Source organism: Pinus tabuliformis, chromosome Q, assembly GCF_031772625.1.
Source record: "Pinus tabuliformis cultivar Carrire ecotype Pingquan chromosome Q, CPIR1, whole genome shotgun sequence".
NCBI classification, from domain to species: domain Eukaryota; kingdom Viridiplantae; phylum Streptophyta; class Pinopsida; order Pinales; family Pinaceae; genus Pinus; species Pinus tabuliformis.
Genome location: NC_142296.1, coordinates 450,700,329 through 450,722,232, shown reverse-complemented (window position 1 = coordinate 450,722,232; position 21,904 = coordinate 450,700,329). Strand labels below are relative to the sequence as shown.

General features: G+C 36.4%; 1 protein-coding gene across 1 annotated transcript; it reads right to left on the bottom strand.

Annotated features, from left to right (window-relative positions):
* Positions 1-12,245: 12,245 nt before the first annotated feature.
* On the bottom strand, positions 12,246-13,181 carry LOC149220145 (aspartic proteinase nepenthesin-1-like). The gene has a single exon (XM_089387008.1). It carries the CDS (start codon positions 13,179-13,181, stop codon positions 12,246-12,248), a length of 936 nt encoding a protein of 311 aa, XP_089243134.1.
* Positions 13,182-21,904: the final 8,723 nt, after the last annotated feature.

The window sequence follows — 21,904 nt, the reverse complement described above, 5'->3', positions numbered from 1 at the left end:
ATAGATGGTTGGTGGAGGACTACGAAAAGCACCCAACAATGAGGAATCTTTGTAGACTTCAGGTGAAACACTATGGGAGGGGTGGAACTCTCCTTGTCAGACAACATCGATATAATGGACTTTGGTGAGGTCAAGGATGATGGTTCATAGTATGTCAACTATTCAAATAGTGACCATCTTCCCTTCATGGAGGAAGCACATCTTGGGAAAAACCGTAGATGCGATGGCTAACATGGCATAAGCGTAACTACGACCCAAGATAATTTTGTAACCTATAGGGGAATCAATAACTTCGATGTCCACATGAATAGTCTTTCTTGCAAGAGTCACTAGACAACTGCGATACATGTCGAGAAGCTGGGAGGAGTGACCGTCTCAAGCACGCAACGTGATGGTGGATGGGGACAATTTAGGTGACTCACGTTGCTTCCAAATGGAAGAAGATTTCATGCAAGTGGATGCACCTTCATCAATAATGTATCAAGATATGATCATATTATAGACTCAGACTGGTATCTGGAAAGCAACAGATGGTGGTAATTGAGGATGTTCTTACGTATCAACAGGAAAGACAATCAAATGATCGTTTGAAGGATCTACTGCATCCAAAGGAGTTAGTAGAGCTTTCTTTTGAGATGGGCATGACTAGAGCACTTCCAGCATAGACATAGCAGGATGGGATTGTGCCAAGTTATCTACTATATAGTATGTATGGGAAGCTCAGTTAGAAGCCCAGATACGGCATAATGGTCCCTTGGGTATCTTGGGAATTGAATCAATTTTAGGTTGAGGGATCTGTAAGGGGTCATTTGGTGTCGTAATAGGCTCAGTAGATGCTTTGGTTTTGCACACAGTGGCGGTTGAAGTTGATGGCTTTTCATATTGACGTGACTGAGTTTGCAAGTTGATATCAGAGGTATTGACTTCATCAGAATTCATCATGAGGATCTAGTAGTCATGAGGACCAGAATGTTGGGTAGGGTGGGCTGCTTGAACTTGCTGAGGTTGAGCAGTAATAACCCCTTTCTGAGGGAAAGGGTTTGTGAGCATGACCAGTTGAGATGGTGCAGGATTCTGAGTTGGTGGTTGCATGGGCGGTTGACCTCTAGAAGTTGCTTTGGCTTCCCACATTTGGCACATCTGGGGTAATATGGGACACTCATGAGTATAATTTCCATGTACACCACAACATGCATAAGCTTTCTTCATACGAATAGCCTTGTTTTTCTTATGTTGGTCACCCTATTGCTAGTTGTTGGTGTTAGGGAGGTTCCCCTGGGGTTCATTAGGTTCATTACCTTAGTGACCTTAGTTACGCTTGTTACCCTTCCCCTTATTTTTTTTCTTCGAATTTTGGGGACTGGTCATACTATGTTGTTTAAACACTTGACCCTCAGGGGGTGGAGGCTGCTAGGGTTGAGGATGCATGGGAGGATGCAGCACTAATCCCTGAGGGGCTAGAGTGCTAAATGGTGCATAGGTATAATATGGTGAAGGGGCAATGGTCTGGTAGGCAATTTGAGCACTAGTTGGCCCTAACATTTGTTAATGTTGTTGGGTGAATGCATAAGAGTTTCTTTGTCCTAAATACACATTGTTGGAAGGAGGGGCATAAGTGTTGGAGGAATTAGTGCCCCCCTGCAAATAGCCATAACTCTACTAAGTATATGGTGAAGGATGTGAAATAGCTCCAACGATACCATCAGCAGCGTGAGATACCCCTAGTGCATTTGCACCACCAGGATTGTGGACTTCTGGTATAACGGTATAGACATAACCAGATTGAGCATAAATCAAGTCATATCTCAGAGCAGTCTGGAGAGCCTCTTCCTATGTTTGAGGAATGTGAGACGTGGCATCTTTGGCAATAGGTGCTAAAAGATTCCTAAGAAGCTAATCGAGGTAGAAACAGTCTTCAAAGGGTGGAGCACGACACATGCTCCTCCTTCTACGCCATTCCTGAAAATGATAGGAAAGATGGGTGGCAGACGAGTGACAGAATGCAGTCAAGAGCTTTGTAGCAGTGTTGTATCGAAGAGGTAACTGAAAATATGAAAGGAATGCTTTATCAAGCGTCGCGAAGGTGGAATGAGAGGTGGCGGGTTGGTCAACATACCACTTTGTAGCATCTCCATTGAGCTTGTGTTGGAACAACTGAAGACGAATGGAATCATCAGTGATGGAATTGGATGAACACCACAATGGAAGAAGCAGATGTGATTGTTGGGGTCCTCTCCATAATTAGCCTCAAACTTGGGAATTTTAGAGGGAATTTTAGTCGGCATAACTGACCAACAAGCATCGTGGTGTATTAGGTCATTAATCAACTAGCTAAAATTCAGGAGGCTTAACTCAAGGATGCAAGGTAGCATTGGAGCTGCCAAAATGGTTCCGCTAGATGTGACTATCAGGGTAGAAGTGGAGCCAACCCCAGGTTGGTTTCCTACACCTACAATGGGTCTTGACATGATAATGTTATGCAGTGAAGAAGGCTCAGAATCAGATGAACCAGAAGAAGAGTCAATATGGGGACTCTAGGGACGATTAATTAGAACCTTGTGGGGAGGAGTAATATGTCCAAGTGGAAACTGGGGATGAAGGCCTAAGATCCTCCTTGAGAAATTCCTTGGTGGTGCAATGGTTGTAAGACACAAATGACACGGAACTAGTGAAGGGAGATAAACTAGATGTTTTTGTCTCTCTGTGGCGAGATAAATGAAGTAATTTAAGTCCTGATTTGGTGGTGTAAACCAAACACCCTTCTCTTAAGGTGTGCTTATGTGTGCAAGTGTGTTTATTAATTAATCCCAGATCGTGTCTGAAAAAAGAAAAAGATTATTGAAATAAACTAAAATTAAAAATAGAAAATAAACAACAAATCAACTATCCAAACCCCACCCAAACTGGGTTTGCAAACACTGTGATGATTTGCAAACACCAAAAGGACTAAGAGATATAAGTGTCAGCGTGACTAGGATCAAATGACACTATGTTGCTGGAAAGTGGTGCAGCAAAAACAAAAAACCAATGAGGAAAATCGTTGCAAAAGATAGGGAGATGAGTATGAAACCTAGGGCAAATAGTGGCACCCTAATGCAAATGACCAAACAAGGTTCAAGGTGGAACTTTGGATGGAGACAACCTATATTTGAAGATCTAAAACAAGAAGGTACAGATCTGGAGTATATGGCTGAAATCTCTACAAAACCACAGACTTCTGACTCAACTAAACTCCTCCTATATAGGTGGAAGTGTACTAGAAGCCCTAAGGGGCTAAATTCCACTTCGACGAGTGGAATAAAATAAATCAAGGCCTAAGCAGCCTAAGATGGTGGTCAACTAACCTAGCAGACAACTATTGGAAAAACCGAGAAATAGATGAGAAAAAATCCCAGAAACCCTAAAATTTTAGGTATTGAACTATTTAGGGGGATATCACACTTTTTGGGCTAGAAAGTGTGCTCGAGACCTCCATATCACACTTTTGTGGTAGAAAAGTGTGATTTATCCTCCTAAGATCTTGGAAAAAATTATCGTCTCTCTCGCGGCTGCTTCCTTTGACCGGCGGAATTAACCAAAAGAGTTGCGGAAGTTAAAAATTTGACTGATCTAGGGTTAGAATGCTAGTTAATAACATTAAGAGACTGAAAAAGAAAAACCCTAAGTTGAAAACTAAAGATCGCCTAGATTTCTGAATCAGGAAAAATGTAGTGGAGTCGCCAATTTGTTATGTAGAATTCTTCTAGAATGTATATGAAAAGAAATTACTTTAGGTTGTGGATGAAAAACAACTCTAATAATGAAAAGGGCTATTAAACAGTGTAGATCTGTAGCAAATGATGGAAACAGAACCTACCTAAGCCCTGATCTATGCAACATAAGTAGTTAAACAACAAAATGGTATAGTAAAATAAGCACAAATAACTCTAATAATCCAATGGAAACCAGATATATAAAGGATATATTTTATTAAACAACACCCATGGAGGGGAAAAATAATGTCACCAGCCCCGCTCTAAGGGATGGGTTCATGGCTATCCTCAATGTCTTCAGCTTTTGTAGAGTCTCTCTCCTCTATAATGTGTAAAACCCGACAAATAAAATGTTTGAGCTCAATGAGAACTCAAATGAAAAAGAAGATGGTGTGTGACAATGATAATAATCAGTGCTACAATAGTGAGTGCAACAATGAAAATAATCAAAAGTGAAGAATGAATGTAAAACACTTCTATTTATAAAAGAATATTAGGGTATTGTCGAATAATGAGCAATAATAAAATATTATTAACCCCATTCTAGAATTAACCATTTGGAATATTTTATTATATTTAGTTTGGAGGGAAAAAGTACTTAAATTTTTGTTTTGAAATAATAAATAAATGATTTATTTATCATCTCAAGAAATATGGTTAAGGAATAAAAAACAAACAATAATTTATTTAACTATTCCTAGGGGATTTAGTCAAACTTGACAAGGAATAATAACTAATTACTGATTAATTAATTATTCCTAGAGAAAAATAAGATAATTAATGATTATCTATTTATTTCTCATAACTGTGACAAATCTGACAAGGAATATTAATTAAACAATGGTTTAATTAGTTATTCCTAAAAGATAATAAAATAAATAGTGCTTTGTTTAATTATTCTTCATGGGTTTAATTATAAATGATTTAACAAATGTGGTTTATTAAGTAATTTCGCATAGTGAAAGCAATTTTACTATGGTAAAATTTGCCCTACATTGTGTACTTCGATCCATCTATTACATTATGGCTAAATGATCTATTTTTTGTGATAACAAACACTAAGTGAATGGAGGGCGAATAGGGAAAAAGACTAGGGTTGGATAGAAAAGTTGTATGCCCTTGATGAGTGAGGAGAGATATGGGTTGTTGAAATTCCATTGCCTCAACCATAGTGAGGTCATGTGACATAGTACCAAATTCACATGGGCCAAGACACATGTAACGAGAAAGTTGGATGTGAGCTGGGGGGTGTGGAACAATTGCAGTGCTTAATAAGAGTCTCAAACATAACATGGGTTATATATAGTCCTGAGCTATAGTAATAAACAATGATGAGAGTCCTACTTCATGTTGTGATAACTTTGAAACAAGTGATTTGCCTATAGTTGGAGGAATCACATATTTGTATCAATATCATTATAACCAAAGTTAGGTACGTATGTCTAGAACAAACATGAAGTGGATCATCCATCACAAATTTTAGTTGGGTTCTTGGCAGAGGAAACAATGATTTCAAATACAAGTTAAAAAAAACATGGATAACCATAATCAAATGATGCTAGTTACAAATATATTGATTCCTAATTAAAAAAAAAAAAATAAGGGATGCACCTTAGGTAGCATTACAGTTTAGGGATGCACCATATGTATTGTTACAATTTTCATATCGAGTGTAATGGAGTGGTAATGTAAACTAGATCTCTGACAATGACTATCATTGAGTTCTGCACAAGTTTCAGGTGGGTGACAAGGTTTTGTTGTATTTAGAAAAAGTAGCTCATATGCTTCCATAGGAAGCCCTAGCCACTTTGATACGAGCCTCACAGAATCACAAAGGTAGTGGGAGAGAATTCTTTTAAATTAAAATATGGGTCCCATTTCCTCAATTTACACCCAATATTTAATGTGGAACTACTTCGACCATGTTTTCCAATTCTGTTAGACACTTTGGAGGTAGTTGAGCAATTAGCTCCCATAGAACTTAGTCATGGTTGCATTGAATAGGTTGTGGTGGATCGAATTATTGACATCAAGATGAAGGATGATAGCAGCACATAGAAGTGTAGTAGGTTGTTAATGAGAGTATCTTCTTCACTGAGAAAAGCGACACTTCATGACTGTAGTTTTGTCATATTTTTAACATCTTCTTTGATTATTTTACCCTACACATTTTACCTCCATAATTGCATGTTTCCCTTCCTAACATGCATTTTTTACCCTTTTAACCCGAAACTATTTGACACACATATTGAGGTAAAATATTTATTTTATACATTAATTCCATGTCCTTAGTACGTTAATTGTGTTTTAAGTGTATTGTTTTGTACTAATGATGAATTATTTAGCTCAGCTTCAATACTAGTAGTACACTTTTGGTACAACACCATGGTTGGAATAGTTGTGGCCTTTTAGAAGAAATTATAGTACATGGGTTTTGTAGCCTGGGGTCTCAAACCTATTTTGTACTATTTATATCATATTGAGGTCACTTGTGTGAGCTGCAAACATTGAAATATTGTTACAACTCAAAGTTTCTAAACTACCGACATTGAGCATGATTCCTGATGTGATGAAGATGAATTTGAAGATTCTGAGACAGTGGATTTATTCAAAACATATAAAATTAGCTAATTTTCGTACCATTTCTAGAGTTTCATCGTGGTTTGGAAGATATGCATGATTTTTTTAGGCCAATTTGCCCAAAATGCAATTTTTTCTCAAATTTTTGAATCCTGGCAAAATTTGAGAAAAATGAAAATTTAATCCTTCAAACTGCAAGGGAAATGACTATCGACTATTTTAAAAGTATAAAAATCATCACGTAACATCTCATTGGTATTTTGGGTAGCTGAATCACCCAATATTTCATTCTAAAATCATTAATTTTTTTTTTGAACCTAGCTCATAATTTTGTAAAATCTGAAAATGGGGGATTGGTTTTGATCCACCCAATACTACTCTTTTTACAGATAATGAGATATTGAATAGATATAATGGCTACTAACCACTCATTCGTGTAATATTATCGATAAGAGGCCCATAAAGTGTTTATAGGGAAGAAAGCTAAGTGCTTCTCCTCTTTACAGTAATAATGTTGATTTCTACATCAATGGAAGTTGTTTGTTTTTCACCATTTGTTCATCATTTTGATTTGATCTAAATGTTGATGGAAACCTCACTCAAGTTGAGAAGGATCCCCTAATGTTAGGTGATGCGCTATCTCTTTAATTTATTATTTTAAATTAGATTCATTAGGTTGCTCCTTATTTTTACATTGCTTTCACTCATGATTTGTCTCTTTATTTATTTTATCATCTTAGTTAGAACTAATGGTTTCATGTTGTTTTTATTTGTGTCATAAGAAATCCACAATAGGAAAGGGTCAATCAAGGAACATCATAATAGTAATAGGTAATTCCCACAAAGCTACATGAATGTATAAGCCATTGACATGATAGATTGTAGCGTAGAATCTTTATGGAAATTGTTATCTACTTACACACTAATGGGTTACATACTGCTTCTTTAAATGTCTTTGTTTTCCACGATCAATTTCCACATTGGATTTCAAGAAATTAATCACCAGAACTAGCATATTTTGTTTATTCATATCCAACCTATTATTGAATGCATGAACGCTTGCATGCAAATAGTGAAAGATTACATTTTGAGGTTGTGCGGGGGGATCAGTGTCAAGGGATGGTCGGATAGTCTTTCGAGCAATGCGTACTTATTTTCATTTACTTCCTTTCCATGTATTCCATTTATAGGTTGATTTTTCGTAGTAGTTCTCATCATTAGACTAGATTAAATTAATCTTTTATTTACATATATTTGTTTTCATTATGGTCAGTTTGTTAGCATTGATGTCAAACATGATCGTAATCTTATTTAAGATTACTCTCTTGGTGATTGGTAGAAGAGTTGCAAGAGGATGTAGAGGTGCCTGGCTAGGTAGTGTCTCATGATGATGCCCTGATGGTCGTAATGGAGTTGTAGGAGGTTTGATAGGCTATGGAGATATATGGAGAAATGATGAAGTAGTAGGGCAGAATTTTGGGTTGAGGATTTGAGATTTTCTTCTAGTTTCACTATAATTTATTGGAGATAGTAATGCACAGTGAAAAGATGTTTGAATTTTCATTGGGAAGTTGTGTTATCCCCACAATAATCATCTTTGGGAGTCAGGTGTATCCTCGCAACAATTCCTGTAGGTGAAAAAATTTAAAAACCACGAGAAAATCCATCGCATTTATCATGTTATTTGTGCACATGTAGATGAATAAGATCACCATCAACAAGTCCATTTTTTTACACAAGGTAATCGAAGGATGGACAACCTATAAATCAACAAGGAAATTAGACAAAATAAGTGCAAGAGTGGATCGAATCAAATTAAAAATTAGATTTTTCTTCTTTTATTTGTTTTTTTATGTTCTAGCATTGGTCAGAAGGAGGAAATGATGACAATATACAAGTGCAGGGTATGATCGATCTACACATGTCATGGACGATTTATTCTTATCCATACAGTGCATCTCACGAAATAATAAGAAATTTTATTTGATGATTGTCTGGGATTTGTTATTTTATTACAAAGTAAGAAGGAGTAAGGTAATATGAATTATATTCTAATTGAAAGTGTTAAAGTAGTGTCTAACTATTGTAGGGCTCAGATCTAGCTATATATTGAGTGATCTAAGGGAAATCTGGTCAAAGTTTTGACTATTTGGCTTATCTTGTGATATGTTTTAATTTGATTAAATATCATTAACCTTTCATAAAATTGGATAGATCACATTTTTATAAACATTTTTGACTTAATGATTGGATGTTATGCACACCTTCTCCTTAGATATATGCAATGAAAATGCAATATTTTAAGTATCAGGTTGAAGTCAATGTACATGGAATTTTATGATAGATTTTTAGCAAGTTTGATCTGCAAAGACTATCTTGAGTATATTTGCAGGGATCTGAAACAATGGCTAACTGATCTTCATGTTTAATGTATTAGTGATCTATGATGATTTGATGTTTTTTTGTTGAGAAGGGCTTCAGAGATTGTTGTATGCAGAGAATAACACATTTTTCACCAAAAGGATAGAGGTTTTATGAAAGACTTTGGTTGTACTTGCTTTCTTATGATATTATGATCATGGTACTACCTGTCATTTGATGAGTTCTTAACTTGCAGAGATACTGTAAGTAGTATTGAAGACATATTAAGCCTATTGAGATTAGAGACTCAGATTCTTTGAGATTCTCATGTTTATTTATGCTTTATGGTAAAGTGCAGGGGTTTTATTACATGTTCTTAATTAGGTGTATAATTATGAAATTTTTATTACAAAGGTTGTGGTTTTAGGAAAGGCTTCATTAGACACACATTGTTGAATCGTATCTTCTTTTGCACACGAGTCATTTTTCATGGTGATATATAGATAACTGAGATTATGATTTAAGTTGTTATTAGTTGATGAAATCAGCAAATAAAGTTAGTATTTTTGTATATTTATCAATGGTTGGTGTATGCTAGTGTTTTACTAATAGGGTTTATGGAAGCTAAGTAAATATTATATCTTTTTGAGAATATTGTTGCAAAGAAATGTACTTATGCTTATATATTGAGTGATTGGCACTAGGGTTCTTGTAATGAGTTTCCATGATCTTATTTTGTAAGATTACAACTTGATTTTTTAATGAGACCAGTTGATTTGTTGTGGTAAAGAAAGGCTTGATAAAGATGTTGCAGAGTTTGTAGGACTTACAGTGTATCTTTGGTTGCTTGATTCCAAGTTATTAGTTTCTAGTTGTCATCAATGACTTCATGATAAGCAAAGGATTGTTGTAGGCTTCAAAGGATGAGTTGTGTCAAGTATGTTATTGATTGTCACGAGGAACTTGTTCTATTGAGTTGAGATATTGATGATTATGAATTAGTTGTTGTCTATTTTTGAAATTATGATTTCCCATGTAGTATATTGTAGATAGTGATGGTCTACAAAGATGTAGTGTCTAGTGCATGGTAGCTTGTGTAGTTGATGTAAATAGGGTTTGACATTGTATTGATGTTCTCGCTGAGTAAAAATGCATTGTATGATTATTTTTTCATGATAATGTATTGTTGTAGGTTTTTTTCTTCATGGGCATTTATATTGTAGTGAGTTGTTTAGTTTAGTATGAGTAGTGTTGACATTGATTTGTGCTAGGATTTATTATTAGATGCATACGCTAAACAAAAGTAAAGATTGATACAATGAATTGATGACATATGTAGTCATATGTTGAGGACATAATAGTACTTGAAGTGATTGTTGTATGAATAAGATTGATGAGCATAAAGTTATAGGTGGGTCCAGTCTGAAATTTGGATGAAACATGGCCTACAGGATTTAGTTTGTATTCCAGGTGGATCCAGTGAAAGATTTTGAAACATGGTCCATAAGTGTTTGAAGGTTGCATCCATCATTGAAGGAGTGGCGACATTATTCTAGTGTTAGTTGAATAAATAAGAGGAAGTGGTGGCCTCCAAAAAGTAGAAGGTTGCACATTGGTAGAAGTTTGCACTAGTGCAAGATGTAATAGAAGATTTTCTTAATAAAAATAATAAGACAAATATAATAGGTGGCTTCTCCTGGTTTGTTTTTCCACTTAATATATGGTGTTCTTATGTGATGATATGTTTGTTCATCCATTGATATGATTATGTTTATATCCTTTCATTATTGCTCAAAATTTACATAGATATGGTTTTGGCAATGCTTAACTTAGTTGTTCATTACATCATAAAAGAAAAGTGAAAATACTAATTGCATGAAATACTCATTCACCCGCACCTTGCAATATGTTTAACAATATTTTTCTAAAATTTTCAAGTCTTATGGTCTTAGATATGATAATTAAGTGTTGGAAACATAAATAGATATATTTTGACTAAAAGACACATCAGGATCCAAATTCGACAAAATTTTATCCTTTCAATGAGGGAACTTAACATAATGAAGACCATTGTTTGCTAAGGGGATAAGATTTATCTACATTGATATTGATGGCCACCCACCTCTTCCATGTACGTAAGTGTTCTTTATTATTTACTAGTTTATAATGGCTTTTGGGTATGAAACTTCTATGGTTGTTTTAAGGCTATAAATGATGTTTTTTGGCCATTAAGGAGCCCAAGGGTTGCCATGGTATGTCCCGACCCTAGTTGAAAGTTTTAATCCTTATATAGTTGTTTCCAATGAGCTATTGTGCGTCCCAAACAAAGATTTTATACAAAAGATACACCCTTGGGAATTTGATGTAACAACTAACCACCTCGGGGCCCAAAAATACTTACTATTGAGCTGGATTGGATCATTATATTGCTTTTCATCCATATTGATTCTTTCAGAGTGGAAAAAGTAGAGGAATAATCTTTGAAACATTTTAGGAATAGTTTGAGGCATATAACGACATTTTTTGGGGCAAAACACTTTCGTTATAGGACCCCGCCTTCTTTCCTATTCTACACACGGATACCTTTCCAACAACACAAGCATATCAATCAAAGAATGTATGTGAAAGTTATGCCACTGAGAAGTTGACCTTCTTGTTTTCTCCACCATAATTCGAGAGGATGCCATGTCAGCCCCCATTATTCATGAATAATAGGCTGTCGATATGATTAGGATGGGGAAGACTCTAGAGTAGCATATATTGTAACTCTGGTTCAGTGTTGAGGTAGTCAAACGTAACCACTAGTAATAGTAATCGACAAATCCATAATTCTAAAGAGAAATAAAACTATAAGTTGTATGGACTATGTTTTTTCACCTCAAAAGATTTGATCTCTCTCCATGATGCTAGATTCATAATGGTTAAGATGGACCCATATTGATATTAATTTTATGGATGTTGCCTAAATTCTTTAAGTTTTTTAAAGATAGAATAGAATTATACAATTTTGTTCACATTAGAAATCTTAATTATCTAAAATATATTTAAATTTGTAAATAGATTTAGTATACCCAAAAATGTTCAAAACACTTAAATGATATATATTACAAGGTTTAAAATTGTAATTCTACCTAGTTTTTTAATGAGGGAAAATAGATTGAAAACTATCCATTAAACAAAATCAATTTTTTAGTTTAAAAAAATGGTTAATTAATTTTAATAATTCCAAAGTGAGTTGCATTGTGGTTTAAATCTTTTAAAAACTTTCATGGAACAAAAAAATGGATACAAGAGTCGCCAGCGAAACAAAGATATGCGTAATGTAATTAATAAGATAAATAAAGGCAATATCGAGAAACACATTCCATAAACATTTAAGCATAGGGAGCTTTACAGTTTGTTTTAATATAGTGCACCAAAACAGGACTGTTCAAAGCTTATTACAAACACTGTAACATACGAGCGGCGGGAAGCCGGAGCATATAGGATACTAATGAAAATCTGTAAGGTAGTCGCTACTACTGAAAATCTGTAAGGTTGTCGCTACTGGTGTCACATAGCATCACAGTTGGCCCGAGCGAAAGAGAGCTCGTTGTTGCCGAGATCGTACACGATGTGGAAATTCTGTTGCTGAAAATTTGCCAATACCGAAAATGAATACTGCGAAGCTATAAACGCAAAGCAAACTATCTCACCAGTATCTTGCTGATATGATATGAAGGAGTTCTCCGGTGGTAGAACATAGTCTGCACCTCCTGCAAAGTGCAAAGTAATATTTGGCAATACCAGAGCAGACGTATAATGGTAACAGAGTTCGGAACTAGATGCATTAACTGGCTGTGCTGTAATGCTCGAGCGGACAGCATCCCGAAAAGGCGTGTATCCTGCTTCCTCGAAAAAGCTGATACTAGTTCCAGAATCAATCAGAAAGCCTCCGCTTCCATTGGCTAGAAGTTGGAATGTACCATTCGGAATAGGGACTGGTTCGCCCGCCACGCTGATTCCATCGAGGCCGAGATAGTAGAAAGAGTGCATATCGCTTTGAACATTGTTTTGAATGAGAGGGGTGACACTATAACCACCTCGCAAGGTCGCCGCCGGACCCAAGAATAAAGGGTTAACTTGTGAGGCATTATTTACGGATCCTAAGCAATAGGAGAAGATGTTGTATCCAATCTGGGAAACCAGAGAGAGTTGCCCTCTTGCCATACCGACTATACCCGACGATCCCCCAAAGTCGCCCTGTTCCACGCGACTGCAGCCGAACTTAATGTGCGGAAAGGAAGTGCGTGCTGGGGAACCTGCTGTCGCAAGACTGAAAGTCTCTTCAGCTAGCACTCCAGAAGTACTACTATTTAGATACGCATAGGTGTAGTTGCAATTTTGCTGGAAATCGCAGGCACTAGATTCACCGAGGGAGCTAAATACTAAGCAAAAGGGGCTAGAGCAAGACACGTTCGTGTAGGACGACGATTTGAAGGGAATCATACACTGGATCACTCTGGATATGCTATATAGAAACATAATTCCACAATGAAGCAGTAAATGCATGCAACAATTAGCCTAAAATGATGAAAATCTCATGATCGAAGTATCTCACAAAGTAATAAAAAAAAAATCAATCATACTTACACATAAGTGAATATATCCAAACATTAGCACATTTCACAATAAAGAAGCTCCAAGATAAGAAAGTCCAATCCAAACATTAGAATTGATCCATGCTCCAATTCATCCTCCAAGAAAGAAATGTGAAATTCTCAAGAGAGAGAATCATCCAATCCAAGGGATGATGTAGATGAATTCATGTCTCTCCTATTTATACACTCATTAGGAGTTCAAATTACCTAATTTAAGCCTACATTAGACCATCAACTAAAATAATGTGAAAACAACTATCTGTTGGTGACAAGACCACCAAACTAGCTCATACATAAAATAATAAGCCTCCCAAGAGGTCAAACGATAAATAATGCATGTCTTTGGGCTCTCTAAGAGGCCTGATGAAGTCCATAATTTCCAAAGTGATTAACTGGACTTCGTAAAGTAATGGACAATGGGTTGGCCCGTTATTCTCCATATAATAAACCTGTGTTGCTCCCAATGGATGTGAGGGCACACAAGTGGCCTCATGGGTCTCCAAGTGAGTCAAAGATGCCTATAGACCATATGCAAGGGCTCATATGATGGTGTAAGCGATTCCACTTGAGAATATAAGCCCTGGGTCATCTGCCAAGTGCATGGTGCAATTGTGGGGCTGGATGGGCAAAGGAGAATCAGGTGCATCTTCCTCATTCAATAGGTGAATATCGAGAAATCTTTGAATATCTCATCAGATCCATGTAGTGTTTTCTACTGTTGTGGAGGCCCATGGCTCTCAGCGCACACTCTACGTGTGCCACTATATCCCTATGGAAGGTTAAGACCTCGTATAAGGAGACAAAACCCAAGATGGAGACCACCTGCAATCCTGCATCATATCCAATGTGTCCCCTACCCTTGGAGTACAACAAGTGATCAAGGAAATCGACTAAAAGAGCTTGCAAGCCATTGACAACAAGTGGGGACTTCATAATGGCATTCCCTTCCATAATCGGCTTTGGCATGTGCTATTATCTCCAAGCTCCAAACAGGGCTAATCAAGTATCCTACTAGGTGGTTTCCACTTATAAAGGGGATAGTATGTCTAAGGTACATCCTTTCAAAGGTGGCGGCATCTCCTAAAGAGATGAATGGAGTAGGGAATGAAAAGGGGCAACCCTCGACCACATGCTGGGGTACAAGGGTAGCTAGAAAAAAATGGAACCCTACACTTGGGTATATAATGTATAGGAGGAAGAAATCATGGTACATGAGGTGCCCTGACCTTGATTTTTCCACCCTTCCTTATATGCCTTTTTTTATTTTATGATTTTTATTTAATTAACTGCTCAGGGATCAAGGTGTATGAGCTTGATGTGTGACATATAATAACGAATACCCCATTTTTATAACACCCTCCTCACACATCTACCCAAGTAATCAACAAACCAAAGTAAAAATGCCACGAGAGGCTACTATTATTGGATTCAACCTCCTATCTAACCTCAAGGAAGTGGAATTGACAGAACACATCAACCAACCTATCCACATCAGCAACAAAAACCTTAGGAGACATGTTATATGTAATAGCTCCTAAATAACAATACATAATTAATTAGATTAATCAAGCGATTTATAATCAACACACAATTTATCAGCTAGTTAACATTAAATTTCGAAAGAAATGGGAGGAGAGACAACTTATCCATTTCTCACTTATGATTTCAGGGCTGAACGCTGGTTGAATTCTGCTAACTACAACAAAGTCTTGGGAACGACTCTCCACCCAATCGTAGGTTCAATTGCACAAAATCTTGCTACAAATGGCCACCCCCGAGCCCTCAATCAATGTACTACTGCCAGGGAATCCTTTGTCTCACAATACTATTCTCCCAAGAGAATGGATGATGGAATCATGGAATGCCTTTCATCTTCCTCCACATCTATTAAATAGAGAAAACATTGGAAGGGGAACCACATGCACACACTCCATGTGTCCACATGCAACTTTACTGATTTCTTGTTTTATTCTTTTGTTTTTACTTTTTGATAACTTTACTGATTTTTACTGCTTTCTTGTTTTATTATTATTTTTATTTATTTAGAGCATGCAATTAATTTATTATTTTATTATTATTTATTATTTATTTACTATTACTATTTTTTTATTTATTGTTTATTATTTATTTAATATTATATTATATTATTTATTATTTATTATTTTTATTATTTATTATTTATTATTAAGGGACATTACATTTATTTTGTTATTTATTACTTCATGTAACAGTCCCAACACCCTCTGCTGAACTAGTATAACCAACAGGAATCGAAAGTTTCACAACACCCGAGAAATCCCAAGGAATCTCTGTCCTTTTTCACACTTTTGGAACTAGGCATAAGCCTCCCCAGTCTGTATCCTAGTCCAAGGCTGGCCCCAAGGCTCGAGGCTGACTCAAACCTCATCTGCCCCAAGGCAGGCATCTAGTACAGTGCTCAATGTCTCCGGGCATCTCGCAAAGTTGGCCCACTCCCTCCACAACTCACTAAGGCACACAAGCCTAGGCATCAAAGTCCTTACACCCCCACGAGACTTCGGCATCCCAATACAATACTAGCAACCTAGCCTTCAATATCAAGCACTTGGCCTCCTCAAGATGGTCCCATAGCCCTCAAGAGCTATCCATCAAGAGTTATACAAGACAAAGGAACCACTAGCATATGTAGTGTTGATTGAGTTTGTCCCCAGCCCATATGGTGTTACTTATTCTCCCTCGTGTGTATGGGCTTGCATGATATCATCAAATAAACCAACCCTCTCGGCCCATTTGTGGATTCCTGTCAATCATCACACCTCAACATGCAACCAATGCATTAGTTATACCATCATAGTATTATAGAAAATAATCCACGTGCCAAGTCTTGCATGTCATCATGAGAACATTCATCATTGTTAATCGCAACATTATGAATAATAATGAATTGCATGCTCATGCATGTCATAAATTTGTATGCAACTATGACATGCTTCACTTCAAGAAATACCATCATAAGTTATAACATCAATACATCAAATACATATCATGACTTCACATAATAAATGAACCACATGTCAATAAACCTCATATTATAGCATCATAATTCCTATGCCACATTATGCATATCATATCCATCATGAGTATTCAACATTAAATACCTATCATCAAGTAGTAAATGAATATGTCAATATACCTCGACATAACATCATAATGCTTATGAATATCATCATCATCATCATAAGGATACATCATCAATATAAGAACCACATGTGCATCATTATCCTCCTACCATTATATCACGAAACCTCATGTAACATTATACTCAACATCATAACAGTTAATTAAACTAAACTGAAATCATAGTGTCCAATTTAGGTGTATCATAGTATAACTTTATAACTTTTTATCAACAACCATTCTTTAAAAAGATTTTGAAAATGGCATGCATCATTAAAGAATAGAAAGTTGACTGTTGGAATTGATTAGTTTGCATTTTGTAATGTGCTGCGGCTAACAAGCCAACCCTTAGATGGATGCTTATTAAAATCATTTAGGAGGAAACCCAACACAATGTTGTTTTGGATAGCTTTATAAATCAGATAGGAGGCAACTCAACTCTAAGAAATGATATAAGGAGAATCAAAATGATTTGTTCTGATACAAAAAAAAAATGCTTGGAATTCCAATGCATCCGGTGAAAGTACATAGAAAGGACTAAAAGTAATTCTGCATAACCAGCACTTGAAAATTTTTGTAGATCACTGTGTAGTTCCCTACTATAAAATAAAATGCATGATATGTAATTTTCTTGAGGCATGAGTAAGTAGAGATAAGGAAAAGAAATTTTGTCTACATACAACTGTGGCAATCACTTCTGTGTAATTTTGTTCTCTTAGATTTAGATGCAAGATTATATGGCTTGCCAAATTGAAAAAAAATGCATTGAGAGAAATTGGTAAAGAGTGAGTGATAAAGGGTTTTCATTTGGACCATGGATTTTATTTGGTTAATAGTGGTGATCAATTCGAAATTTCTTGGCTTTGAACCAGTGATGAAACCATTCCAATTTTGTAATGCTGACTTGCGATTCTGAATATAGCCCACAATCCCAATTATCAATTGATTAATCATGCGATTTATAATCAACACGCAATTTATCAAATAATTAACATCAAATTTCAAAAATATGAGTAGAGACACTTACCTATGGCGATGATGTTTCTCACTTGTGATTTCGGTTTGAATGCTAGTTGAATTCTGCTAACTGCAACAAAGTTTTGGGAACAACTCTCCACCCAACCGTAAGCTTAGTTGCACAAAATCTTGCTACAACTGGCCACCCCCGAGCCCTCAATCAACGTACTACTGCCAGGGAATCCTTTGTCTCACAATACTATTCTCCCAAGAAAATGGATGATGGAATCATGGAATGATGGAAAGCCTCTCATCTTCCTCCCCATCTATTAAATAGACAAACATTGGAAGGGGAACCACATGCACACACTCCATGTGTCCACATGCAACTTTACTGCTTTCTTGTTTTATTCTTTTGTTTTTACTTTTTGATAGCTTTATTGATTTTTACTGCTTTCTTGTTTTATTATTATTTATATTTATTTAGAGCATGTAATTAATTTATTATTATTTATTATTTATTTACTATTGCTATTTTTTTATTTATTGTTTATTATTTATTTAATATTATATTATATTATTTATTATTTATTATTTATTATTAAGGGACATTACATTATCCACTCACACATCTTGTCTATGGGTCCCACTAACATTCTTAAGCCTTAGACACTCTCATTCTATAGGCATGATAGCGTAAAAAAACCCAAGTCACTTTCACAGGCTTTCCTTCCAGCATCGAGAGACCCAATTTTCCAATGTTGTTCCAGCGACCCTGGGATTTGAACCATGTTAGGCCCCTATACTACTAGTGTAACCCCTTATTGTTATTAGTACAACCCACTTATTATATTGATGTACCCATGTAGTGCCCATATTGTTACTATTGTGCCACATAGAAGCCCACTATTGTTACTGTTGTGCCCTACAATATTATTGTTATGTAGGCCTTGATTGTATTGGGACCACTTAGACTCCTATATATAGAAAGGAGGTATTTTCATTTGTATCATCCAAGAATTGTTCATTTATGTAATGTAAAGGAGGTTGCCCCCTCGAAGAGGCTGAATTCTAAGGCGTGGATCTCTCTCTTCTATCTTTTTGTGAGCTGGTTTCATAACATTTGGTATCAGAGCTTTGGATTCTAGGGTTTCGCTGCTCCAAACAGGTCATCGTGGCATTTTCGCGATAACTTTTTTTCTGTGACGTTTCAGAAGTCGGAAACAAAACCCATTTGAGAAGAATTGGCGCTCAACCTTGGGTCCAAATTTCAGAGCTTTTCGCGTAATATTTTCGGAGATATGATCTGAGGAATTTGGCCTTTTTGCAGACTCCTGTCTTACATTCAAAACAGGTGACCTGGGGAAAATCGTCATAACTCTCTCTCTGAGGATCGGATTGAAATTTCGTAAAAAGGTACAGAAAGAGGACGGACTGTAGTTTCTTGTATGTATTTTTCAGATCCAAAGGTCGAAACAGTGACTCGTGGCACGTCGTACAAGTTTGCTCTACTGAACTAGTCTATAATCAAGTCGCTGTGGGAGATTTTGCATAACTCTTCCTTGGAGAATCCAATTTGGGTCAGACTTGTGGCATTGGAAAGAGGACACAGAGGGCTACTGCAGATCACAAATTCAGAACTAGGTGATTGAAAAGTACAGAGTTACAGCTGTTTCAAGGTCGAGCTCCTAAAATCAAGAAAAAAGCAAGATGAGGAAGTTTGATGGCAAGGATCCGGTAAATTGGATACTTCAAATGGAGCAATATTTTGATCTACATGGTGTACAACTGTTACAAAAGGTATGTATTGCATCTTCATATTTAGAACGAGATCAATTTTTATGGTATGAAGGGCTTTGTTCTCGTAAAAAACTTGTTACGTGGTCAATTTTCACGGAGGAAATGATAGCACATTATGAGGATACAAAGAGCAACACCTTCTTTAGAGCAACACCACAACAATTGGAAAGAGTAAAAGGGCTTTGTGACATAATGGAAAGAAAAATTATGGAAACCAGGAAGCATACCCCTCACAACTATAAATATGGAAGTGTTGTTTCTCCCAGCCTTCCACAACCTACAAGGGTTACACCACAACAATTGGAAGAAAAAAGAGAAAAAGGGCTTTGTTACAATTGTGATAGCAAATGCACTAAAGGTCATAAGTGTGCTGAGAAGAAATTATTTTACATAGAGTATGAAGAGGAGGAAGAAAAGGATCAAGAAACATCAAAAGAAGATGATATATGCCAGGACCCGACCCCAGAGAAAGAAGAAATGAATCAGAACATATCTTGTAAACTATTGGCAAGAATGACCACTCCTCAAACTCTCAAGATAGAAGGAAATATCAAGAAGGAAAAGGTGCAAGAAGTGAAAGATCACATCAAGAATGAAGAAATGAATCCAACCATATCTTGTACTTCACTGGTTGGAATTACCACTCCTCAAACTAGCAAGACAAAAGGACATATCAAGAAGAAAAATGTTCAAGAAGTGAAAAATCACATCAAGCGTCAAGAAATGAATCCGACCATATCTTGTAAAGGATTGGAAGAAATTACCACTCCTCAAACTCTAAAGTTAGAAGGACATATCAAGAAGAAAAAGGTTCAAGCAGTGAAAGATCACAACGAGCATCAACAACAAGTTCTCCAACTTTTAAAGGATAGCGCCACTTCGGTGCAAAATCAAATGAAACAACAGGAAATGTTGGCAATACTAAGTGCACTTAAAAAATGGCGACCTTACCGAATGGGAAGACTCTTCAAGGATGAGGATGTGGAAGCAATGTTTTGTGCTATTTCTATTATCCAACCAGATTGGATAAACGAAGCAAGGGATGAAGGGAAGAAGTACGAAGAAATATGGCCATTTATTCAAAAGTTGCAAAAGATCCCAATTCAAACAATATTGCCAGAAATTGAAGAAGAAGGAAAAATCATATTGGAACTTGGAGCAGTCATAGAAACAAGAACCCAACAGCTACGAAATCGATCAATTTCAGAGTATCTCATCAAGTGGAAGAACTTACCCGCTGAAGATTCCACATGGGAGGACAAGAATCTTATACAGAAGCATCAAGAACTACTCAAGCGTTGAGGACAACGCTTTTTGAAGGAGAGGGGCATGTTAGGCCCCTATACTACTAGTGTAACCCCTTATTGTTATTAGTACAACCCACTTATTATATTGATGTACCCATGTAGTGCCCATATTGTTACTATTGTGCCACATAGAAGCCCACTATTGTTACTGTTGTGCCCTACAATATTATTGTTATGTAGGCCTTGATTGTATTGGGACCACTTAGACTCCTATATATAGAAAGGAGGTATTTTCATTTGTATCATCCAAGAATTGTTCATTTATGTAATGTAAAGGAGGTTGCCCCCTCGAAGAGGCTGAATTCTAAGGCGTGGATCTCTCTCTTCTATCTTTTTGTGAGCTGGTTTCATAACAAACCACCTTTTAAGGCCCAAAGCCTAGGTCACTTCCCACAATGGGATAATAATGTAGGAGAAGTAAAAGAACATGGAAACAATGATTAAAAAGAAATATGTTAAACAAGACCTTAATCAGATCCCTACTACTCACGAGAGTCATTTCGTCAAACATGTCACAAGCATGTGATCTAGAGGTATAACCAACATAATTAAAAATAAGGACCTTGTAATTAAATGAGAATTGGTAGGAACCATTGTCTCCTCATGCCATTTCCTGCATTACCATCTATTAGGCCATAGATACATTATCCATTCATTTCCAAGCAAAAACATGTTGAGATCCATAGATAGTTGTTGTCATAAAACACACATAAAACCGGGATAATAACAACAAAAATACTCATGAAATTAAAACCATATAAACCAAATATAATCCATAAAAATGTTTATAGAAATAAAAGGAGAAATAACCTTCCATTAATGATGCAAAAACCAAACCCGGGATGGGACTTCCACATCCCAACCGACCATAGAATGGCTAAGTCAAATCTCTCTTCATCCATTCACCCTGTGCCATATTCCAAGCATGAATGTGGGAATAAAACCAAAAGAACCAACCAAGGCATACCGAGTCTAAACCACCTCACCCTCATTAATATAAACTAGGCTTTTTAGTAATCAATCCCAGATCACTAGGCCAACACAATGAACACATCATAACAGGCTTTACTGTGATCTCCACCTGATCACTTAGCCAAACAATCATGGATGCTATCAGATTTCTCCACCTATACTGTGAGGAATTTTTCATGTCTTCTAATCTCTCAGGCTTTACCACAATCCAAACCCAGATCATTAGGCCCTAAACCAAGATCCACTCTCCAAGCTTTACCACATCTCCCAAATCTGTGATTAAACCACCTCTTGTATTTACTGTATATCTTGGCATTCACCAGTAAGGTTTCCTAGACCGACTAAGGCAACACAATCCTAGATTTATCACAACCCGCAA